At 38.2% G+C, this 26,535-nt stretch overlaps 1 protein-coding gene across 5 annotated transcripts in view; it reads left to right on the top strand.

The window, feature by feature from the left end:
- Cdk14 (cyclin dependent kinase 14) overlaps positions 1-26,535 on the top strand; it is a 617,691-nt gene that overhangs the window by 353,283 nt on the left and 237,873 nt on the right. For all 5 annotated transcript variants that reach the window (XM_057758883.1, XM_057758884.1, XM_057758887.1 and 2 more), the window contains 2 exons: positions 1,706-1,768; positions 12,832-12,955. In XM_057758883.1, the coding sequence (XP_057614866.1) occupies positions 1,706-1,768; positions 12,832-12,955 (187 nt within the window). The remainder of the gene's footprint in view (positions 1-1,705; positions 1,769-12,831; positions 12,956-26,535) is intronic.

Genomic DNA, 26,535 nt, shown 5'->3' with positions numbered 1-26,535 from the left:
CGCCGTCAGTGTGACTGGACGCATCTTCTGTGCATCACTCTGCTTGTTGTGTGTTAAATATTAAGCCACTTTGATATCATTTTTATCCCTTGGATCTTATACCACACACACACACACATGCACACACACACACGCGCACACACACTGTATGCATAACCTGATAGGTTAAAAGTTTTCGTATACAGTTTTATTTGTTCTGCAAAAAGCAAATGTTCCTAAGTACTTATTTGCTCCTTTCTGAAGTTGATGTTAGCTTAGCTACATTTGAAAGAATGAGAAAGTAAATAATAAAAGCCTTCAGTTTTAGATCAAGATAAATCCCTCAGTGTCCTAAATGCTTGAAATAAAACTTTCATGTAGTTATTCCTGAAAAGCCCCATGGACCCACTGTAGTTATATTTTGAGTTTGTTTTAATGAGCTTATCTTATATGTATGTATGACTCTGTATGTTTATGTCCTCTGTGTCAGCTGTCTGGATCTCATAGATCATAATTTCCAAATTAAGTAGTTCCAATAGCACGGAGTTTGACTGATCCTTGACCCCCTGTGTGGTTCGAGATAGAAGACAGTGCTGTAAGAACGCATATCGACCTGCTCCTCTGCCTACTGTCATCTGTCTTTGGATGGGCTCAGCTTTCTCAGAACTGATTTCTCCCGCAGGCTTTCTGAGTTGTCTGGAGGACCTTCTGCCCCGTGCTGAACTGGTGGTCCTTACAGGGTGCCGTGACAGGATGCTCTGCACTCTGTTGTGGTGCTCGGCTCTCCTGTCCACAGCCACTTCATTCTTTCCATTTCATTCTTTCGGTGACTAACCTAAGTGCAGGGCATCATATGGGCAACAGAAGCTCAGCATGACGGGCGAGGCTACTCTGCCGTGTGTCGTAAGCGGTTGCCGTCTGATGTCCACTCAAATCCCAGTCACAAATCTGAATTGTGGATATGATGGTTACAGCAAGATCCTTGAATGCTTTATAAAACCTGCAGACCTTCAGTCACCCAAGCCAAACGGACACAGAATCACTTGAGCACACGTTTTGTCTTGTAAGTTAGGTGATGCCTTACAGTAAGAGAGCAAACTGTTGAGAAAACTGGTGCTTTGAGAAAGCTTTGTGCTATTCCCCATATAAACACGAGTGAGGTAGGGAGAGGTACTGTTATTGGCGTGCTAACATCTCATACTTGAAACATAACTGCTTATTATCTTAGTGCTTTAATGAACAATTGTCTTTTTAAAGTTTTACTTTATGTTTTTGTTAATTTATAACTTGTATTTAAATATAGTCAGTTCTTGAAAACTAAAAAATATTTGTTTGTATACATGTGAAAATTCCAGTTTTTAATTTCACTGTCATGTGGTTTCGAGTGTTTTCAACTAAAGTAAATAAGAACTTAAATTCATTTGTGAAAAACTTGTGATTAGAGCTTTGTTATGCATCAGGATATATAGTCAATGAGGAAATTGACACTCAACAAACGATAAACATATGTTTGTTTTAATGCATACATGTTTGACATAAACCGAGAGATGTTCTATTATGGTTAAAATGGGGAGTGGTGGAGCATGCAATTGCATACACTAAAAAAATCCATTCACTTGTCCTCTGTTTGTTTTGTCTAGGAGGTAACGGTGACTTTGAAGTAGAAAAATATTGATCCGTTGAGCTATAGCGAGAGGGATATTAATACATTTCCACTTTTTTCCAGCACACTGATTTATGTCAGTACATGGACAAGCACCCTGGAGGACTCCATCCAGAGAATGTGAAGGTAGGAAAAGGGTTGTGAGGACCAAGGGTTCACATTCTTCATGTGGAGTTTTGAGTTCAAGACGAACATCTCTATGATCATTTGAAAGTTTTTTAAAAAACCTTATGTATGTAGGACATCAAATTAAAAAGAACTAGTCGTTATTTTAGTTGGTGGAATTAATAGTGTTTTAATGTTAAATAGTTTTACTATAAAAACATTTGATTATTTTCTGTACTTTCTGGTCACTTTTGTATAATATCTTTTATACAATAATTTACATGATAATTTCAGTAACTGAGTTAAATGAGTGTTTGTGATATATAAGCTGAGAGTATTTGCTCAAGTTTTAGCAAAAAAGATATATACTTTGTTTTTTCTTTAGATGTTTACTGTATTCTGCTCTTCTTGAGTTTTTAGTCTTGGTTTAAAGGATGTTTTCATAAAAAGCTAAAGATGAGAAAAAACTGGCTAAAATGCAGAGGTTTATTGATTTGTATAATTAATGTTTTCAACATTTTCAACATTGTGCTAAAATAAAACATCAGTTTCAAATAGAAAAAAAAAAAGAAGGAAGAAAGAACCACACCAGCAAAGGAAGATGGTGGGTGGTGGTGGAGTAACAGTTTGAAATTTTTGATGCAAAATTATTTGCAACCTGGCACTACATCCTGACCATCAGGTGAAGAATGAGGGTAAACTGTAGTCGTGCCCAGGATAATGCCAGCACCACAGAGATGTGATCCATTTGGATCCCACATTTCATAGAAAATAAACATCACAGCTACTGAGATTGAGACATTTGTTAAAGGACCTTAGTTCTTTGTTGAATGTTTATTTCCCTGCGGTCCAAAATTAATACATTAAATTACTGTTGATAGCTGTATTATGACTTTATTAACAATTGGTTATATAATCTTATTCCCATTTTTGTATTGAAAATAATGTTCTCTTCTCTGAAGTCACAAAACATTAGAAACTGAACACAGTGAGTTTGAATGCGCTGTGTTCTGGCATATGACATGCAGACCATGGATGCTGACAGCTGGATTTCCTTGGGAGGCCATTCACCTATTTATATGTTGGCTTTTCCTCACTGTTTACTAAGAGACAAGTCACTCCTCCAGGGTTACAGTTAGGATTTACACTGCACGTGAAATTAGTCTCAGAGATGTCTGACAATGGCATGGTGACAGATCTCCCATTGGTATTTCCGTTCAATGTATTAACATATTCTTTCATGTGGTAATATTTATTGTCACTTAAGTCTATGAACACAAAATGAAAATCATAATAATAATATTTACTAAGATAACAACTGTTCATAATGCTGTGTTGGAGATTGATTAAAAGGAAATCATTTGAACTAAAACCAAGACACCGAAAGAGTTCTACATTTTTAGAAGATTTGAAAATGAGGTGAAACGTTATTATCTTTAAAGAATATGTCCTGGACTGTTAAGATGGTTCAGTGAGTCAAAGAACTTGTCGGCCACAGGCTTGATGACCTACTTAGAGTCCCAGTATCCTGGAATGGAAGGACAGCACACACTCCAAACCTTGTCTTCCACACCCCTGCTGTAACGAACATGTTCTCACATTCACATACAGTTTGCATGTAATAATAACAGTAAAATATTTAAATCAAAGTACTGAAAGGCTGTGTCTTTTTAACTCATCTAATGCTCAGTGTTTGGCTCAACATGTCAGATGTCCTCAAATGATCAGAAGATAGTGCTCAGTATGTATTATGGTTAAAAAAAAGAGAAGTGGAATGATCAAATTCTTTTGCATACAGATTTCTCGGTTTGCAGCTTGACAATGAGTAGAAACGTTTTAGATATTTATCTTAAATTTACATACTCTCTTTGTTTTCACTTCTTACATATTTGTTTGTTATAAAATGTCAACGTCAGGATAGGGAAATGGCTCCATGGGCAAAAGCACTTGCTACCAAGCCCAGGCACCTGAGTTCCATGTCTAGGACCACCGTGGTGTAAGGAGAGAGCAAGCTCTCAAACACATAGTATCACACTTGCCATCCCCCATAAACATACATGCCAATAATATAACTGATAGATAGAGTCAATACACTTGTGAATTGAGGGGATTTTTCTTTGTTTGATTTGGGCAGAATTTCAGGTACCACAACCATAATGTGTTGTGGGGGAACAGAGAAAAAGGAGGGGCATCTGGACCGTCCTGTGCCCTCCAACTCTGCAGGAGCATCTGAAATATTTTAAGTTCATTTGGTACTAATTTTAGGCGAAAAATTTGTGGAAGTTTTATTTTTTTCCTCTGTAGCATTCCTGGTAAGTACTGGAATAAGCTCAAGAAAATTAGTCAGTATTAACTAAATTGCCCAAACCGTACTGCTACTTAAATCGCCTGCAGAATGTATCTGTTATTAATATGGCATTCTGAAACAAATGTTAACTCTTAACTAACAGTTCATTTCTAAGCATTATATACATTTTTGAAAAATGAGTAATTTCAGCAATTAGTTACCAAGAGGACGATTTTAAACCTGATGTTAAAGCCTGAGGACAGGGCCTTATTATAAATATTTATGATGATTAAAGACATAGCAACCCATTTCTACAGCACGGAAATTGGCATGTGGGAACTTCTTAGCTTTCTTGGAGACCACATATTTTTCCACATTTTAAATACTAGCTACCTTACAGCATATTAGAGTTTGGTCATGTTTGAGTCACACACAAAACTCGTCTCAGTTTATGATCTTATATCTATTAGTGAGTTATAGATTGGCCATTGAATTTTTTAAACAACTGAAACAGTTTAAATGTCTCCTTTTATTCTGGTTTCATGTATTTAAAAATTTATAAGCCTGAGAGACTGGAAATTAAGGTTCATGGAAAAAAAGAAAAGATTAATTGATGCTGTCTCTAGCCGGCAGACATACATATAGATGATGGTATCTTATTATCATGATGAGATTGAATCTTCCTGTGTTTCAAGTAATGTATTTCCATTTCTGTGATATAATGACCTTTCTAGATGATTCTTTACAAAGTTATATTTCCTGTCTTAAAAAAAGTAACTGAAAATGTCCAGAGTAATTTTGAACTCCCTGCCCTATTCCCTGAAGTATCTGCAATCCTCTTGGTATAAAAACTAGCTCCTGGCTTTCATTTCAGCTAAAATATGAAGTTTATTGTGGTGAACAGTGGCTACCTTTCTTCTGTAGTTCAGAGAACAAGCAGGTGTATAACGGATAAAATAATGTTATGCCAAATTAAGATTGTCTTATACAGATGGCACTGAGAATTGATTCCTAAATGAGACTCTCTGATGCTTAGAGAGGAAACCAAATGGCACCTGATTTTCTCCACAGTCTTCATTAGAGCTCTCATTGACCTAGTAATGACACCTTCTGATGCATTGCCAGGAATATTATAGAGCTTTTCCTAATTCTATACGTTGGGAAATATATTTTTCATCATCCCTAGTGTTTTTTAGAAAATTCTACATACATTATTAGTGCTTACCCGGGAATTTCCTGAACACTTTTGTACTATTTTTGTAGAAAGAAATTATACTCCCTATTTAGAAATTAAAGGATTGATAGAAAATAAAGTTATAATAAAATTGTGCATATCAATCCATAGTGTATTAGACATGCAAGGGGCGGCTAAGAAGTAAATTTTATGATTAACATGTGAGGCCAACATTCAATTGAATCATTTGTTGATATACTTGTTATCCACTTGGGTCTGATAGAGAAATCAAGGCCAGCTAATTAAATAGTACATTCTTCAGTTACAGTGTTCTAAAACTCAAACTTAAAGCACGGTAGGATGCAGTCGCTGACGTTATGTGTAGTTATAAGGCAGTAGCAGCCAAATGGAAGTTCCCATTGGGAATAGGGGAGCTGTCATCCTGGGATTCAGACTTTATCCAGTTTATCCTGTCTGCCTCTCTGCATCCCGCGACGGACGGAGCACAGTGCACTAGTGTTTTATGTTCCCGCCTCTGCATCCGCGATGGACGGAGCACAGTGCACTGGTGTTTTATGTTCCCGCCTCTGCATCTGCAATGGATGGAGCACAGTGCACTAGTGTTTTATGTTCCCGCCTCTCTGCATCCCGCAATGGACAGAACACAGTGCACTAGTGTTTTGTTTATCAAAAAGGACAAGGTGTTCGTCAGGGAAACCAGCAGGTACAGTGGAGTTGCACACCGGATTCAGTATTCAGCACTTTTTTGATTGTCTTGGCTAAGCATGGCTTTTGTGTGACAAGCCAGGAATGCCCATAGGTATTATCTCTTCATTATGTAAGTTTCTCTTGTTTCACATGCCTCTGGGAGGTTATTGAAAGAAGCTCATTGGTTATATAAACCCAAACTCACAATTTTAATTATTACATTTCATTTGGAATTATTTTTCTCTGCCGTGCAGCTTCCTTTGATGAATATTCTCCAAGACTTTTAGGCTTGATTCATTATTTGTTAGTCTTCCAGGCTGTATTTTTATCTCTTTCTTAAACAAGTTTATATTACCCTTCTCGATTCATATCAAGATATTTCATGCTGATTTAGTCTCTAAGATGGTATACACACAAAAATCATTGAAATGTAAGTGCTTGTTCATTTTCATTGTGTGGAAAAGAATTTCTACTAAGTTTTTAAGTGTGGGATCATTATCAATTCATTAAAGAATCCTTGTGTTTGGTCAGTTTTATGTGAACTTGAAACAAGCTGCAGTCTTTTGGGAACATAGCTCAACTGAGAAAATTTTTCCCTAAAGTTGGCCGATAGGCAAGCCTGTCCAACTCCTTGATTAAAGATTGATATTGGAGGGTCCAGCCTACTATGGATGGTGTTGCTTCCTAGGCAGGTGCCCCCTGGACTGTGTGAGAAAGCAGACTGAGCAGGCCATATGTGAGCGTTTCTCCATGTTTCTACTTGGAGTTTTTGCTTTGATTTCCCTTCATGATGAATTGTGGTATGCTACTGTTTCAGTTAACTGAAATATCCTGACCTCCCCAAGTTGCTTTTTGTCATTATATTCAGTTACAGTAATAGAAACCCTAATAAAGACCCATGGTTTTCTGCGCATTTTTATCAAATACAGCCTTGTAGCTCCTGGAAGCCTATTTATTCTGTCAGGTCTGCTTTCATAGAACTTTACAGAAAACAGATCTATCTTGCAAACAAATTTGATCCCCTGGGAGTCTCCTAGTTCTAGATCTTGCAGCTTCAACCTGCTCACTCTGGGCATTTCCATCCAAGAGCATTATCTTGCTTGGTGTCCCCCATTAGATTGAGTTGTGATGGAAGACAGATGATCTGATGAGCCCAACTTTCAAATCAAATGAAAACAGTTCTTCCCACAATAGCTGGCCCTATACCTCAAAGTCTCACTTAAAAAAAAAAAAAAAAACAAAAAACAAAAACAAAAAAACCGTATATTCCTGTTCAGAAAGCTGCTAACGTTAGAAAACAAAACTTATTAGTGTTTCAGTATCTTAGAACTGTCAACTAATTTTGATATTATCTAGGGATTCTGAAACATGTTATCTGTCTTTCTCAAGATGGTATTGGAATATAACAAAGCAGTACAGAATAGAGAAATCCAAGAAGGTGGAAGTGTGGTTAGTTTCTTCTGCCATGCATGTTTCCTGCCAGCTGGATGTTGAGTGCAATGCAGAAAATGCATCCATGTGGTCCAATTCACGGCCATGGATCCCTGTGTACTTTACTGTCTGAACAATGCGTTAAAGACTTTCAAGGACTGTCACAGAGTAGCTAGCAACGTCCCTTGTTGAAAAGCTAGTTTCTAAGAAAATTCCATCCTATTTGTTATCCTTGTATCACCTTCTTGCTATTGCTGAAAATCTGACACATCAAATTGCAATGACACTTTGTAAAGTAAAACTACTTAGACATGATTGAATATATTATATTGAAAATTAGGACTCAATATTTATATTAGAGTCTTTGAAGCTTAATTAAGTGGAATGAGTCATAATGAATCATTCTGTAGAGACTTCCCATTGAAGAGCTAGCTTTACGAGAAAAGTATTATCTGATGCAAGTATTAGAATATTTTGTCAGTGTTTCTAGTTATTTTTCTAGAAAGATGGATATGTAGCAACACCTAGAACAATGCACACCATAACAAGGTCTCAGTAAGTGGTTAATATTACAGTCCATTTTTCCTAGTGCCTGTTCCATTGTTATTCATAGAGTTGTGAAATGATATAATTTAGTGGTTCAAGTGTCTGTTAAAGGTATCCATGCAAGACTATAGCAGTCCTTCTTAAACTGAGAAACCTAAGAAGGAGAAATATTTAACAGCCTCCAGACGACAGCGACATAGGTTAGTTTTCTTTGTAGGAAACTACTGGCATGCCATGGGATGTGCACTGTTGCCAATAGCTCTTATATAGGATTTGAAAGTCCTATATAATCCCCGAGACCCAAAACTCCTTAAAGGGAATTTTTTATGCCTTGGAAATCTGCAAAATGTTCTCCGTGCTTAATCCTGTATTAAGGAGAATCTTGTATATTAAAGAATGCTTGTATTTCTGACCATTCACAGAACCCAATGAGTCTAGATTGTAAGGCACAGTGCATCTGAAGTTACATTTTAGACTCTGGTGCCAGGGATTACTTAAAAAGCTTGTTGCTGTATCTCTGATATGTCTGAGGAACAAATACAGCATATTAAGTTCAACAATGTGTACCTTTACCAGCTCACTTTCAAAGTTATGATTAAAATGCCTGCTTTTTTCGCTTTGAAAACTTGTTTGACACATTTCAAAAAGAAATAAAGTATTAGGGCACTTGTAAATGAAATTTACTGAATTTTAATCTCCCTTTTCTTGTACTTATAAAGCAAGGTGTTTATATATGTTAGTAAGTGTTGCATTGATAAAGAACAAAAAGCGGGTATTTTTAGTAAGGATATGCCACGGCACTGAGAATGTGAACAGTTCCCTGCAAGGTTTGGGGGCTAGAGGTCTGTTCCTGTCAGAGCATCCCTGCTCATTGGTTCATTGTGGAAGGGCTGTCTCCAGGTATTTCAGTTACAGAAATTGAATGTACTCATACTGGGGCATAAACCTTCAGAGAGTGTGTGGATGGGTGTGGAAGAGTCTTTGCAGAAGGATTAAGTAGGATATTCCATGACCGAGTGTTCTTGGGGAGGCCTCCTGTACACTGCAGTAGAGAGCTGGGAATCAGCTAGGAATGTGATTCCTAATACCATCTAGCAGTCTCCTGCCTGCTGCCATATTATTTATTTCTAGAAAGACTTTTGAATAGAACAAAATGGGAAGCTTGGGAACCTTTAGTTTATTCTATGCTGATTGGATCTTTTATGAAGTTGAATTCCTTTAATAATGATAGCACATTAGTTACTTGGGTGTCTGGTTGCTCGGCCACGCTATAGTAAGCGTCAGAAGTGCAGCTCACTACATTATCAACAGCGTGATGCGATGCAAGTTCACAAGCATCGTGTGAACTCAGAGGAGGCTTGCTTCGGACTTGCCCTGTTGGCAGGTCTTTATCAGAAACACAGACTTTGAGATCACAGGGGTTAAAATAATACATGTAACAGAGTTGGAGCTATCTTAGAAGTAAGCCTTTATCCTTTCTTTTTCATGTTGTGGGGTTCCTCCGGCATTTGCTCATTTTAATAACCAAGCTAATCTGATCCTTCCTCTTGGCCCGTGGGGCCACTCTGGTGGTCCTTTCCCCTCCACATCCTCTGTTGTTTTGTAGAAGGTCAAGTGACAGCTTAATTCTGTTAAGGTTTATGTAACATCTGAGAGATGTGGTGTTCCCGGAAACTCAGATGAGAATGTTAGGTCCTTTCCTAGTTTGCATAAGGAGAAACTTCCCATAACCGAGTTCTCCAGTCTTACTGGAGTACCACGTAGGATGCTCTATGTAGCTCACCAAGGGGTGGAGTTCTTAGTGTCTCCCACCCTGCTTACCAGAGCATAGACTGTTAGCCACTGTCAGATGCTATTGGTAAAATACACACGTTCACCCTTGCCCTTTCTCCTTTTCTTCCCTCTTTCTCTGCTCACCTTCCCCCTTTTTCCCTTCCCAGCCCTCCCCTCCCTGCAACCCTTCTCCTCTTACCTTCCTTGTTGTCATTTGTTTCTTTGTCATGTCTCAGTATATAGCTCAGGCTGGCCTGGAACTTGCCATCCTCCTGCGTCAGTCCGTGCGCAGGGATTGCAGAATACGCGCTAGCACACCCAAGCTTTGGTGGAGTTTGCTGTTGTCATCTTGACTCCTTTATGATACTGTTGTGGAGATTTTACAGTTTCGTACACTATCTTCTTTTCTTTGTTCTGGATTTATGTAACACTCATGGCCATGGCCTCAAGTTTGCGCCTCAGAAAAGCAACAGTTTATCACATTATTAGTTCAGTTTCTGACACCGGGGAATACATAGCCTGATCCCCCGCTCCGTTTTCAGAGTGGTAGATTTCCTGAGTTGTTTCCTTCTCACAGGCTAATCTTCGCATAGTGGCAGAGTCAGGTCTGTTACTGTTCAGCTGCTAGATCTTTCCTTTCTTGTACCTTCAGGATAATGAGTGTGAACTGTGGTGTGAAGGTCTCTTATGGGACAAGGAGCTGTTTATGTAACTGTCAGTCTCTCTTTGCATGATGGTACCTGGCAGTGTAGAGATTTGCCTTGTATTCATTTTATGTACTTTGGGGGTCCTGTTAGCCCCCAAAGTTTAGAGCTTTTGTGCATTTATAGCTGAGTATGTGTTCTCATCCATCTCTAATACCGATTTTAATCTTCTTCAAGCATGATATCCTAGTTGCGTAGCTTCTGGATTAGCAGGATTCTATATTTTTTCTAGTTACGAAGGGTATTTGCTCCTCCATAATCTACCCACTTTTGTTCTTAGCTGTTTGAGCATCCTATTCCTGGATTTCCTATCTGTGATCTTTTTTATCTGTCTTTATCCAGATGTCTCTAATCCATTTGGTAATATCATTAGTGATACAGAAGTGCCAACTGTGTGTCTGGTTTATGATGAGGTATAAGGGATACCATTTGTGCGAGCTGGGGTAAATTCTGTGTGATGTGCTCAGAAACTAAAGTGGAGACATAGAGTAGGAATGTTTTATCCAGAGCAGAAGGGCTGCAAGGGGACAGAAAGGAAGTCAGGGAAGGCAGCAGGGACTGGGTACAGAGTTGAAAAGCAGCATGCCTCTGACTATGGTGTGGCAAGATTACTTAGAGTCAGGAATAAAAAAATCTTACTGACGGAGCACCTGGCTGAAACTAGAGTTCAGTTCCTTGGGTTCCCAGGGCGTGTTCTTGGATGTTCATATGCTATGCCATCAGGTTGAGGAAGCAGCTTCTATGTCAACATGCCTACACACGGTGATCCTCGTCTCTAGTTCCTGTACAGGTTAGGGAAGAGTGTCAGCTTTGCAATCAAGCAATCTTGGTTTGTGCCCTGGGTCTTACACTTATCACCGTGATGGGGATAATGGTAGTGCATACTTTCTGCTGTTCCTATCAGGTTGAAAACATTGACATGGTTAAACAGCCAAATCCTTGGTCCTATAGGTTCTAAACAATAGCCAGCATCTTGGGCAATGCCAAATTTTTCTAAACAAGAGATTTATTTCTTAATTTTAGTATATGCTTCTATTTCCATGTGTCTCTTAATGCATTTTAATTCACCTACTCCTCTTCCTTCTGAACTGAAGAACTAGGAATGTCATAGAAATCATACGGCTTGGTTAAGTGCCAGGATAAAGAGGGTTAGAAGTTAGGGTGATGCTAGTGTTCAGCCTTTCCATCTTCTACGTAGGAAGAATTAAGAGGAGGCAAATTCTGGAAAGATGTTTGTTTTCTGGAGTCTTTAAGGCAGAATTTCCATCTATCCTGTCTCAGAATAGATGCTCACGTCTGTCTACTTGCGCTCTGGAAACAGTGAACCAAGGCCTTCTCTTTCCCATGCATATTTACCACTTATAAATATGTTTGAGGTGAACTAATTGTACTGTCATTGCTACATGTTATGTCAGAAGACAAGTGTGCTTGGCTTTTGTAGCCCTGGTTAGTGGGAACATTCCAGGAATGCCAGCTCCCAGCCCTCCAGGAGCTGCTAATCATTTCCACTTGACTATTTCAGAGTGGTTCCAGCTTCGTTCTTTTAACTCATGTTGGATTTCCTTGGCACAGCCTTTTGTTACTAGTTGGATTTATGAGCAGGATATAGTTGGTGCATAAATGTAAAATATATTTGTTTTGTTTTTGTTTTGGGAGATTGATTGCTTAAATACTAGGTCAATGAGAGTGACTTTGGCAAGCAAATTATTTGAAGTTAACTTCCCCGAAAGCGGGGCTTTGGATAACGAGTAAATTATTCTCCAGTTACTAAAATAGAAGCATTCGCTTGATGTAAACGCCAAAGCGAAGTCCTCTAGTCATTTTGTAAATATTTGTCACACCCAAACTATTGCTCTGCTAGGCAAGGTCAGCTCTGCAATTAGTGAAGGTGCACATGTGTCTTCAGGCAATAGCAACCTCCACAGCCGTTTGTATCACCATTTGCTGGTAGCTGGACATGACTGTCTTGTCTTCACTGTCTCGAGTCATCTTATCTTTCCATTCCTTAAAGTGTGTGAATGGTAGACCCGTGGATGCCTTGCTCATGCCATTTCTACAGAATCAAATAAGAATAAATAGTAATATAAAGTTCTTATCTTTTATAATGTTAGAGATTACTTTGCTCTCTTAGACATCATTTTAGTCTAGAGAGATTGATACTGTAAGACTGTAATCACCTTATCTTCCATATTCTCTGTCATAGTTCATAGATTATAGAGCTCCGTGGCTGAGGAAGTATCTTGATTGACACCATGATGTTTTAGAAATTCTCTGACTTACTTCCTAATGAATTAATAATGAAATGATGATTGATATGCTAACATTGCACATATTGCTTAATAATTGGTAGGAAGTCCAGAGGTGGTTGCCCATTCTCACTGATGTATTTGTCAGACTGTATTATGAAGTGGCATTTATCTGAATTTGGGTTCTAACTCTCGTCTCCCCTCTGTCTTTCCAGTTGTTTTTATTCCAGTTGCTGCGAGGGCTGTCGTACATCCACCAGCGGTATATCCTGCACAGAGACCTGAAACCACAAAACCTTCTCATCAGTGACACGGGGGAGCTGAAGCTGGCAGACTTCGGTAGGAAGGCAGCTGATTGCCAGTTTATTTGTCTCACTGTGCAATTGCCAGGCAGATGGTGGCACTGTCTTTGTTTAGGCACCGTTCTCTGTCATCACTGAGCCTGGTAATCCTTTTTTTCTGGAACAAAGAAATGATTTCCATCTTTTGAAAAACGATAAAGTAAAACATAATGGTTGGTGGGTTTTTATAAAATAGAAGACTGTTTACTGTTCTTCCTTATGTAATCACAAGATCTTCACACAGGACATCAAACAAAATCTCAGGAAAATTTTGAACATAAAATATACTCGAGGAGATCTGTTTTTTTTTCCTAGTTTTTATTATGAAAATAATCCTAAGTCAGATAACGGGGCGGCCTACCACACAACTTCATTTTATTAAGTGTGAGGAGCTGTGAAGTGAAATCTTGGTACCAGTTTTGGCATCCTGGGTGGACAGCACTCCAAAGTGTATGTTCCTCTAAGGACACAATAATGTAGGGTCTAGTGTAATTGTACCAGGAATGACTGTTATTTTGGGCATTCCTCATAGCACTGTGGATGAGAATGCTTATCACAATTCTAGGCTCTGGAGAAGGCCTTTTAGAAGATGTTCTTAGAAATCTGAAGCCTGGCCTTTCACATCTTTGAAATCCAAAGGAAGCCAGTCTGGTGCCTCTCTGTTCTGCCGCTGTGCTCTGGCTCACTGGGGTCTCTGCCGTGGGACTGACACTTGATGGCAGTGTGCTGTGTTGACGCTACACTGCCTCAATCATTTCTGAATACATATTCAGATTAGAAATTTGTTCCATTAAAAATGGAATGAAAATATTACCCTTGGGATATAAAGATGCCTGAGGTTGAGGCAACCTTTTCAGGAAAATAATTATTTTTCCCTATTCCAACCCTGAATAAATAGAAGAGGGAAGAGAGTGGCTGTTTATTTCAAGGTCAGGTAGTTGAACACTACCAGACACATCTACACTACTGGGTTTTATGTGTACCTTTCTTCCAGAGAGAAAAGGAAGCAAAGTTAGCACGATTAGTGATGTATGTTATGAAACACCTTTCTTCATCAGTTACTTTAATATAAACAGTGAAGCTTTGTATGGTTTCATGCATGTGTTGTTTATTGCCAGATTTGGCATCAGGATTATATGAGATAGCTAGATACAAAGTCTGTTCCAATACAGAAACAAGTAATGGGGATGGGGAGCGAGTGGTAGAGAGAAATTCTGTAGTTCCTCAGGTTCAAGGAGCTAGCTTTGCGGAGGTCATGTTGAAGTTTGTTGCTGTCAACTTTAAAAGAATTTAAATTTTTAACAGTAATTTTTTTAAATCATAGTTTGCCAGTATAAGACATCTGTTGAAGTATATTGTTGCATTGAACATTTAATTGAATTGAGCCTGCTCCTTACATTTTGTGTTGAATATCTCAATCAATGTGCATTATAGAGATTATTTGTCTGCATAACTAAAGATACAGTAGAATTGTCTAAATGTGATTTATAATTAGTTTTAAATTTTAAGATGTTATTATTTTAGAAAGGTATGTTCATCTTCAAAGACTCCCTTAAGTCTTCTGGTTGTCCAATATCAGCCAGTCAGTCCTGAAAATATTCATATGACTAACGTTATATAGGTTATATTTTGGAATATATGTTTACAAACAAAACATTAGCATTTTATATTAGATTCAGTAACAAATTGAGATGGACGTCTTAAAATGTGCAGTGATTTTTTTAAATGTAGAAAATTTAGGAAAGTGAATAACTCAGAAATTATATTTTAACATTTTTATATAGTTTCTTTTTGTCTTATTATACCTCTGTTTCACTTACCTACTACATATCCTCAAAATAGATGCGTACTCTTGTCTAAGTATTTATCTAATGTCTTTAATGTTTATTCATGTAAGAAGTATGGCAAAGATCATTTGTATCGGCTGAGATTGCTCTGTTATTGGCTAAAGTGTCATTTCTGTTCATACACACTCCTGTGTGTGTATTTCACTCTTTGTGGTAAAAGAATGATGTACTAGCAGTGCAGTGACGAGAGTTTTAACGGAATCAGTTCTTTGGTCCACACTGATCTGCAGAGCATGGCCCATGAACTTTCAGTGACATTTCAGTTGGTGTGGGGCCTGTGCATGGAGGATTAGGAGCAAGACTTGTTCACCAGTTAACAATTTCCCCCCAATTAATTGTGCGTTATTTTGTACATTAATCTAAGACATGTGATTAACTGTGATTTGCTGTGTTGGGGCACAGGTGTGTGTGAGCTGAAGGAAATGCATGGAAAGTACAATGAATCTAAATAGTTAAATCAGGACAGCTCTAGGCACAGAACAATTAGACACAGGTCTTCATCCTGAGCCCTACACTTGAAGAGCTTTGTAAATTCTTTCTTTGTCTTACCCTTATCTTTCTTGTGAACAAAGGCCATAAACATCCGGATAAAAGAGGCAAATATGTTCTGAATGACTGTATCCCCTATGCTGTAAATGCTGCTTCCCTATTAGAAAAAATATATGCTGGAGGATAAGAGCACTAACATTTATCAGGCTTAGCCTGTGTTTTGTATGTGCACAAGTCTCTTCTTGTTTCCTCACTAAATAGGCTTATGGCAAGCAGCCCACCTTTTGAGAGAAGTGTGACATTTGGAGTGAGGTAGACCTTAGGAGCCTTGGCCATATAGGTGTCTGGCCACAAAGCTGGGACAGTAGGGACCTTATCCATAACCTTTAATCTCAGATGGCCCTGTGTCTTTATACTTATAGACACACACATTTTCCTTAGAGTAAATTGCTACCTAATTCTTCAGTAAATTCTATAACTCTTTGGTAAAGTCTTGATCATTATGTGAATGCTATATATGTATGTGTGTAGATCTATTCTACATACAATAAATATGATATCATTGCTATGTCTATAGATCACACTAATAAAATATACCTCAGAATTTACATAACATTCCTTTTTCATTTGACTAATTTAGCAGTAATGGGTACATTGGACTTTAATACTAGGGTAATTTTTGTCCGTGGGTAAGGTATACCAGATGTTGCTGTACTTGTAGATCCTTTACCTCGGAACAGAATATAATTTAACTGCTTTCCGGAAGCTGAGTCTTGCTTACCACTCACCTGAACATCATTTTCTCCGTGCATTTAGAATGAATGAATTGACTGGCTTAGCACCTCGACATTCCTTGTTGCAGGGGCTACTCTGTTGTTGTGTGGTAAAATCGCCTGCGCCATTTGGGCTCACTTCCATTTGTCTTCACTTTATCTACAGGGAAAATAGTTCAAACTTGTCATGCAACACCATGGTAATGAGGACATAGGCTGCAGATGGAACAACAAAATCCCTAACCTGTCCCTGCACCACAACCTTTTACGGGCCTTTATTGCTCATCTTTCTGCTTCCCATGTGGGTGTCCTTTTTATTACTATTATTATCTAGAGAGGAACAGTTCCTGTGACCCTGCCCAGAATAGGGCCATTCTCCCAGTTCTCATCAGCTTAGCCACTTCACTAACATTTCCAATGCATTGAAGGTATTCTAGTCACTTGCTTTTTTGTTTTTATTTTTTTCCTCATCTTGCTCACTATTATTTGCGCTATGTGCACAGCCCTACAGTAGATACTAAACACAAACTTAGCAATAAATATTGCTTGAACGGATAAAATGCATGACAAAATGAATAATCATCTAAAGATAAAAACTCTTTTGAATCTACTCATTTCTGTTTCTTCTTCTTCAGAAAACTAACTAATTATAAATAACTAGTCTCTTTATCAGAGTTGTTCTAGCTCTTGATAGTACTGGTGTGACTGCTGGGTTGAGGTAGTGTGGAGTCTTAGGTTTCCTATGAGTCTCTCACACATCGCTGTAACTTCAGGTTGCAGAAGAAAAACATCACTGAGCAGATGTTACTGGCAGACCCTTGCTAATCACTGAGGTGAACTGTTATCAATTGCAGAGTATATCAGACATTGAATTAAGAGATCATTGCTGAATTCAACTCATTTTTGGTCTTTCAAGAAGTCATTTATTTGTTCTGAACCAAGTTCATGCTTAGTGGATGAAATGAAAGACAATGGTCTTTTTAGTGTTGATGGTGTGTGTTAAACATTTTTGACCATGTTAACCTATTTTCTAGTGACAAGGGGCTTACTAGTAATTGAAAATCTGTCCACTAAGTCTAAATCAGTATCCCGCCATTCCTCCCAGGAATCTAAGTTTTGATTCTTCTTTTTCTTCTTCTTTTTTTTTTTTTGAGATTAGTATAATCTCATCATTTCTTCTTTCCCTTCCCTCCCCTAACCCATCTCATATGTCCCCTCCACACCCTCACTCTCATTCAATTGCATGGTCTCATTTTCTTTAATTGTTGTTACATACATATGTTTGCATATGTGTTTATCCCTAAATATGTAAATACAACCTGCAGAGTCCATATCATGTTATTTATATGTCTTCAGTTGCTTGAGATTCAGACAGATGAGTCCAGTCATACTTTTCTGATATATTGAGTACATTAAAAGAAAGCAATTGAAGCACAGACAGCAAATGCATGAGTTCATCCAGACTTAGAAGTTTATTTACTGTTTAGCAGTATAAGAACTCAAAGTATTTTCCACCTAAATTAGATTATAGCAAAGTAGACTTTAGATTCCCACTTTTATGTGGTTCCTGGAACATGGGTTGGAGTCACCCAGGTTTCTTCCGTCTTTAAGGGTCACAGTCTCACTCTACTGAAAGACCATTAGGCTAAGTGTGTGCCTGGGGGTGGAAAGAGAGCTCCAAGAAATCTCTAATCAGCATTTGAAGTCATAGTGTGTTTCACTGACTCTTCAGTGGGGGAAGAGAGTTAAACAGCTGTGTGGTTTCAGTCAAGGAAAATCACTGTTCTCTTCCTTCTTTGGCCTAGAACATCACCTTCCTGAGGTCAACAGTTCTCGCCGAGATTTTTTATGGAACTTTTGTAAACCAACTTTATATTAATTTAAGGGACATACTGGAAATGTGTCTTTGTAGAGGACATACTAAGTGGATGGTTGTTTGTTCTGTGCTTCTTGGAGTTCACATAGGAAATAGTAGAACACAAAGAAATAAATTTCTGGTGAAAAGTAGCATCCCTCCAATTGGTTCGCTAGATTTGAAGTCTTTATTCCAAAAGGTATAGATGTTCAACTATTTTGTATTATTCACAAATGAAATTTATTATTAGATCTATAATAATGACTTAAGGTTAAACTTCACCAATTTGTCATGGTCTACAGGATTCTATTTTATGCAGTATGTCATAATAAATGACTTTATTACCCAATAAAGTATCACTTTCCTTTTAAAAGATGGTTGGACCATTAAACATATAAGCATTTTTTAATGCACAGTTTAGGCAGCTGCTTTGATGTAGCTCTGCAAACAGGCAATATGTTTCGAATGAGATACTCCACTCTGGAATGTGGACAGAGCTGTGCCCTCGCTCTTTCTTGCTCAGCGTCTCGCATGCACCCATGTGGGGAGCTCACATTGACACATTAGCATCAGTCAGGTTAGAGACGTGTTTCCACCCTCACCACAGGAATTTGCCTGAGGAAATCTCTCCTGAAAAACAACTGGCAGATAATACTTGATATGGGAACTTTACTTAGACTAACCTTGAAGTGATAGAAAGGAGTACCAGAGGTGAATAGGGTCAAAGAGCCAGCTAAACGGGGAGCTTTTATTATGAGATGGACCAGTAGATGAAAGAACAGAAAAGAGTAGGAAATTCCAGGTCCATGTGATTATGATGGCTTATAACATTAAACTCTTATAAAAGTCACCGATTCTTGTAACTAGAGTTAAAAGAAAACTCTAAAACAATGTGTTGTTAATGCCGTCATCCAGTTGTCAGTAAACTAAATCATTAGGAGTCTTTTCCTTTGACCTCATTTTCAAAATAGAGGCCCCAAATCTATGAGGTGAAATGAAGGTAAATCAGTTATAAATCTGTAAGAGAAAGGGAAGATCGTTCATATCTGCAGTTTCAGGATTTTTCATGTAGATATGTTCCCCTGTGGCACTTAAACCCAGGGTCTAATGCACAAGCAAGTATTTTACTGCTGCATCCCCTCTCTGCATTTCCATGGAGGGTCAGACATAGACCCAGTATCCCAGCGAAGGAAATCCATTTGCTTTGTGATAGCTACACCAGGAAGTGATGCCTCATGCTACTATTTCCCGGTATTATGATCAGAGCCTTAGTGAAGCATCAAGTAGAGAATTTTTCGAGCCATTTCTGACCTGTTCACCAAACACATGGGAAGGTAAGAGTGTCAACAAGACGTCTGTCCCTGACATGATAGTTTGTACTGACCTAATGACCTGAGACAAGTTCAGCAGTAAGGTCCCTCTTTTCCAATGGGATCCGTTATGTTAGATGTCACTCTGTATGACCCACTAGACCCAACCATGTCTCCTACAGAAACTGTAAGAAGAGAGAAAGGGGACATTTCTTACAGGCCTAGAGATCTTACTGGAGTTATCCATTGGGATTGGAGCCTCAGTAACTCATGAGATGAACTGAAACATTGAGAAGCCCTTGGGCAATAGAAAGATGAATTTTCTTTAGCAGCATTTCTGTTATCATTCAGCCATGATGTACTCTGACTGAGTAGATGCCAGTGATTCCTGGGGGCGCAGTATTCTAGGACCTCTACGGTCTATGGAGCTGAGCTTCCTTTCACTCCCAACATTCCCAGACCCCACTTTGGGCTGTTTCTGCATCCCATTAAACAGTTTGTCAAAACGTAGATCTCAGCTGGTTTTCTGAAGGTTCAGCTCGGCTCTGCCACTGACCGCCCACAGTCACCAGAGATTAAAAACCGAATGTCAAGTGACTGCTCACGTGTCAGCTGCCGATCACAAAGCCCTAATTCTAACCAGATATCTATTATAGGGGTTCCCACAATTTCCTCCCTAGGTCAAACACTTTACTAAAATGGCTCACACACAAAAGTAAACGCACTTAGATTCACTAGTTTACTGGAGAAGGTACAATTTGGAAACAGCCAACTGGGAAATGCCTAGGGAGATGGAGGGCAGAGGAAAGGGGGTGGTGCAGAGCCCCAGCATTCACTTCTCCAGGGGCACCAGCTCTCTCCACATCAAACTTTGACCAACCACGGAGCTCTCTCCAGCTTGCCATTTGTCTTGGGGCCCCAGTCATTCATCATCTCCTTAGTGTGCAAGTAAAACAGTCTTAGAGTTCAGAGATTTCAGCGATCTTATGAGGACTCATTGTCAAGAACTGAGACTAAGACCAAATATTACTATTAAACAAGGTCTTCTCTCTAGGAAATCTCCAGAGTATGTTAGGAACCTTATTAGAACGAAAGGCAAAGACTTCTATCATAATGCCTTATGCTGGTTAGAGATAATCCTGTCCGCCTCTAGGCAGAGATGTAACACAAAAAGCAAGATTCTGGGGCCCAATGCTGGGGTTGAATCCTCTTCTATTGCTTATAAATGGCACATAATTTGGTGCTTTGCTGAAATTCTGTGTCTCAGTGTTTTTAAATGTGTATGTTTTACCCAGTTGTTACAAGAATTTAAATGGTTAGTACTTGTAATTCATCTCATAACAGTTTCTGGGTTAAAATATAAATTTCACCTTTATTATTAACCTATTCAATAATTAAAGTGGTATTTTGTTCAATGTGATATTTTTCTAATCTTTGCTTTTATGCAAATAAATTTAGATTTGCTCCTTTTTATTTGGTATTTCTGCTGCATCTCTACCCAGAGTGCTATACCATTTCATATCTGCTCAGTGTGACATTATGATGTAATGCGTATCCTTTGGTCTTCATCATTGGTCCTTACTGACTTCTCAAACCTCAGCTTGAAAGATATTTGACTATACAAAGCAGTGGCACATCCTTCCTGCTTCTGCTCGCATGACCTTTCTCTAGCATTGGTATCACTCTTGAATGCTGGTAACCATATTTTAGAGATCCCCCCGAGGACTAGTGAGATTTTCCTAAGTGGTTACATTTTTATGTCATTATCTTCCATATTATGTTATATAAAAATATTGACCTTTTAATTGCAATTCCGTGACAAGGGAAGGCCTTTTAAAACTTACTCAGCAATGTTACCTTTTTGTTGTCTTTTCTTTCCACCACAGTTCCTCAATCTGCCTTCCCTAAGGAGAAGGACCAACAGCAAAGGAGCGACATGCAGTGATGTCATCTTTCTGAGAGATCTATGTCCCTGTGGTGTGCATTCATTATAGGATCACACTCTATGCTAATTTCTTGACGAGATGGAACACTTTAAGCAAGAGGCTACTTGGCTCTTCCACATTTATGTCAGAATGTGGGACCCTGACAGATGTTTTCCTGAGGAGTGATTTATGAGTTGAGTAAATTCTAAAGATCATGAGAAAAATTTGTTCTAAGAAAAATAACATTACATAGTTAGATCTTCAAAGTATAAATAATTCTACCTTTCTTTCTGCTGGTTTTACATCCAAGTATTCAACCATCCATGGATGAAAAAATTAGAAGTTTTTATAATAAATCATAAACATTTAATTTGAGACAATCTTTTGGTATACATATGATTTTACCATGTTTCAAAGAGGAAATTCAACTTATATACTAAGATCAATGCAGTTTATTTTTAAATGAAGAATTATATCTTGACTGAATATTTGATACTGTCAAATGTAAAATATCTTCAAAATTTTTTGGAATTGATCAATATTTGATCTTTATATATAAGAATTGAGGCTGGGAACACAAGCTTCACATGCATATACAGTCTGAAATAACAGAGATATGCTGTCATTTTCTATAGTTAAATTTTATTCAGTGATTTTTTTTTAATGAAACTTAAGTCAAACTCAAATGGCCACTTTTCTGATTAAATACTCTAATACAACATAGTCCAGAGAAATACTGCTTTGATTATTCATATGCTGAGCAATGATGGTAGCAAAATATTAAGATACTGTTTTTTTATAATTAAACTATGACATTTTTCTAAGAACAGAAACCGAGGGTTTTTTTGTTTTTTTTTTTTTTTGTATTGAAAATAGATACTTTTCCTACAGCATATTCTGATTATAGTTCTTCCTCCCCTAGCTCCTCTCAGGTCTCCACACCTCCCCACTGATCCTAAACAACACTCTCTCTCTCATTAGAAAACCAACAAACATGTAAAATAATAATAGTAAATAATAAAAATGATATAAAAACAAACCAGAAAGGACAAAACAAACAGAAAAAAAGGAGCAAAGAAAAATCACAGAAATACATATTGATACAAAGACACACACAGATCTCATAAAAACAAAAACTAGAAACTATAGGCAAAAACCTGTAGGGGGAATATGCCCAGGCAAAGCATTATGAGACACACACACACACCGTTGAGTTAGTTTGTGTTGGCCATCAACTGCTAACCATGGAGTCTGCCCTTAAGTGTGGTTTGAATATCTAGTACACACCATTGGGGGGAAAAAGCAACCAATCAAGCAAACAAAAACCTAGTTTTTTCTTTGTGAGGGATTTTCAATGGGGATGACTTCTGTGTTAGGGCTGGGGGCTGGGATCCACTTCCCCTCTCACCTCCCGGACTCCATCTGATTTAGAGTAGTGCAGGCCCTATGCACACTGCCACCGTCTCTATGAATTCACATGTGCGCAGTCCTGTCGTTTCTACACCTTGTTTCTTTTATGTCTTCCATCCCCACTGGCACCTATAACCTTTTTGTCTCCTCTTCTGCAGTTCCCTGATCCCAGAAGGGAGGGATTTGACAGAGACACCCCTTTTAGGACTGAATGTTTCCAGTCTCTTACTTTCTGCACTTTGTCCACTTGTGGTTCTCTGTCTTTTGCTCCTGTCTGCAGCAGAAGACTGAGCAAGATGCTGGTCTATGAGTCTAGCAGAATGTTTAGAAGTCATTCCTTGCTAGATACCTTTAGCAGAACTCTAGTGTTTGGTTTGATCTTAGGGCCCCGGTCTATGTAGTCTCAGGTTCTTGGCTGCCCAGGCTGTGTTGGGGATGCGTTCCATCATGGTGTGGGCCTTAAATAAAATCAGGTATTGATAGGTTAGTCCCTCCTCCAAGTGCCATGGACCACAAGTGAGTAGAGATGAAGACTGTAGTTAGGCACCAGCTCAGCTTCTCCATCTTCAATGAGTTATATAGGTGCTGTCTTCAGCAATAGTGGGGCCTTCCCATCAGTTTATGGAGAACTACCACAGCCTTGGCACCAACCTGGGTTATTTGGGGGGTTATTCAGAAGCCCCCATTATCCATTAATTAGATGTAACACATTTCTGCCACTGGAGACTTCACTTGGAGATGACAGTTATTTCTGTGGTGTATTGTATCCTCATTATTTGGTGATTTAATTCAGATTTCTCTCATATATGTATATATTTTAAGAAGCTTCTATTATATTAGATTTTATAAAACAAACCTGTGACAGAAATGGAAGTACAAATCAGTAACCCCAGAGCATGGACGCCTGAGGCTCAAAAGTTGCTAAGAATTCTAGACCAGGTACAAAGTGAGACCATGTCTACAAATAAATAAACAATTAGAAAGAAGAAATAGTTACAGTTTTCTCTTGTCATCATTCTATAAACAAAGAACAAACAAATATTGACACAATTAGGTGCTCTAAGTAATCTATAGCTTATTTCAGTTATAGAGAATATATGTAGATTATAAGCAAGTAGTAGAACTTTGTATGTGATATAGAGCTTGCTCAGATTTTGTTATGTGGGGATTCTAGAAAACTACATGGGGCATGTCAGGGGATGCTAAAGAGTTTTCTTCTGTTTTGTCTTGAAATGGGGAGACCCTTTAGAAGCACACCCCCATTCTGTCACTCACATTCCAGGTTTGTGATTTGCTAGGCATAAATCTTGCTGCTGTCCATGTCTGTTCTACAATAACTCAGAAATGTAATGGCATATTGATTTTTAATCATCTTTAGTGGATTGCTGTGCAGTAAAACAGTGAAATAAGTTTAACTGAGAACAACATGAAGAGCATTCTGACTTGCTTTTTTAGAGCATTTTTAGGGAGCAGTTTGTTTTATAATTTAATCTAATTAATTTTGAAAGTCTATTGACCAATCTTTTTAAACCTTGAGGATAAAGGTGTACAACTAAAAACATTCATAATTAAGACCCATGCCATCATTAAGAAAAAATACATAAAATGTCAAAATGAATGATATGAAATAATGGATGATGGATTACTCTACAAATTTAGAAACCAAGTCATCTGTGTCCTATATACTTACTTCTCTGCAGTAAAAAATGTTAGTGTTCTGCAGCTTTTCATCCCTGGCTTGGATAGCGAGTGGTGTCACTTGGTGTGCCCTGTTTATCTGACCTTCTCTATGAGTGGCATGGCTGTGGGCATCTGTGCTGTGCGGTTGAAACAAAGCACAAGCACTTTGCCTGGTCCGAGATGAAGAAGCCAGCCTGGACTGAGTGTTGTTTCTTCTGAATATTGACTTCAGCATGTGGAAGCATCCTCATTGTTGAATCCTAAGGGCATCTGATCTGCAGCAATTGATACTAGATTGTTTTTACGGCAGAAGAGTGACTCTCATTCAGTTTCGTTCTTTCTAATACCAATGATGGCCCTTTGTGATTTTTATGAAGTGCTTCATAGCATATTCTCTATGAAGACAACAGTACCATTCTGATTGCTCTGTTTCTAATGGTACAACACTGACACGTGCTTGCCAAAGTTAGCTCAATTTGGTCATCAAAATGAACAGTATTTTAAATGAGCATTTCTGCTGACTTTGCAGGATAGAGGATAATTCATCTTGCTATAATGCTTTAAGATTATTTGATTGTTTTCAGATATTTCAAGTACCATGAAGAATCTTCAGATGGTACCAAGTCGTGTTATGATCTTGTAAATATAAAATTATAGCTAAGTCAATTTTTACAGTCAACTTACCACTTAATTTACATGCTAGTTGAATAGCTGCTTTGATCTTCTCCTGGGTTAACCTTTGGACTACCAATTAGAATCAGTGATTTTAATGTTCAAGTATAATATCAATTTATTTAGAACTTTACCCAAATAGAAGATTTGTTGCAAACTTGAATTTTTTGAACCACTGAAGGAAGGGTGAAACATCACCCTTTACCCATCAGATCTATAGGTTTATGAAGAAAGTAACCTACAGAATCTACAAAGTGTTACCTATGACTTGAACACACTAATATCTTAAGGCAAAAGGCATTCATATTTGCCTGATTTGTGTTTTCTTTGCCAAAGATGAAATTTTTGTAGAAATCAGCAAGATACTTTTTAATCATTTTTTTCTCAGTGACACTCTTATCAAGCAGAATCCTCATTACACTTCACTTCCACTTTTCTCTCCCTCTCTGTAAGTTCCTCTGTCTCACTCTAGACCTTAGGCATGACAATACTGCCTAGAAATTATTTCTACAAGGTGATGGTGGCAGGGATGGAGGAATAAAGGGGTATTATTGTTTTGTGTTGTTTGTAGGTAGAAATTGTTTTGTTGAGAAATACAACATAATTTATTTTGCTAACAAAACTATCTTATTTGCTATAAAGTGATAAAAGACAAGAAATGACTAAGTTCATACTTTGTATGAACGTCTTCATCCTTGTATGACGTGGAGGAGGAGTATGACAATCCCCCCAATTATTTGGGTGACTCTTATCTCCTTTGATAACTTTGGGTGTCTGTTTCTCTTCAACTTACAACTAAAAGCTAAAATGTTATTTCTAAAACTGGTATGTACATTAATAAAAATTAGTGTTAAAAAAAGGGCATGTAGCCTACTTGATAGAGTGGTTGTGCAAAACCCTGCTTTCAGTCCCCAGCACTGCATAAAGCAGGCTAGCAGATACCTATATTCCCTGATGAAGGCAAGAGATTCAGAAGTTCAAGGTCACCCTTGTCTACATAGCCATTTGAGGTTAACCTATGATATTTGAAACTCTTTCCCAGAACAAAACATCTTAAAAGTTTTTTAAAAATTACCTTGGTCAAACTTACTTAAGGAGTAAAAGTTTGCATGTATGTATCCCCCATCCCAGCTCCCTTCTCCCATGGGAATACAAATGTAAATTACCACATAATTTCAGACTTTTGAACTTTTTGAATTTAAAGTAAAATGTATCATAGCATTTCCTAGATTTATTAAGGAAGACCAGATTTTAGACGCTCTTGAACGTTAATTTAGAGACTGTTGAATGAGCTGTCTATTGCTTTGTGATCAATTTCTATAAATTAACGTAACTAAAAAGGCATGCATTATTGTGCCTCAGTTTCTGTGGGATAAGATAAGGACCCAGGCATGGCTTAGCTGGGGTCTCTGCTTCGAAGGCTTTTACAAGGCTGCAGTCAATCAGGGTCATCAGAATGGGGAAGTAGCTGCTCTCAAACTCACGACGCTGATGGCAGAGTTTTGGCTCTGAGTGTTTCTGTGAGTGAGACCCAACTTGAGTCACAGACAAGCTCAGGTGATGCCTGCCAAACCTAGCTATCAAATGCAGAGGCCAAGACTGAAAGAACAACCTGAG

The sequence above is a fragment of the Chionomys nivalis genome, chromosome 26, assembly GCF_950005125.1.
Source record: "Chionomys nivalis chromosome 26, mChiNiv1.1, whole genome shotgun sequence".
In the NCBI taxonomy this organism is placed as follows: Eukaryota; Metazoa; Chordata; class Mammalia; order Rodentia; family Cricetidae; genus Chionomys; species Chionomys nivalis.
This window is presented reverse-complemented; position numbering and strand designations above follow the sequence as displayed.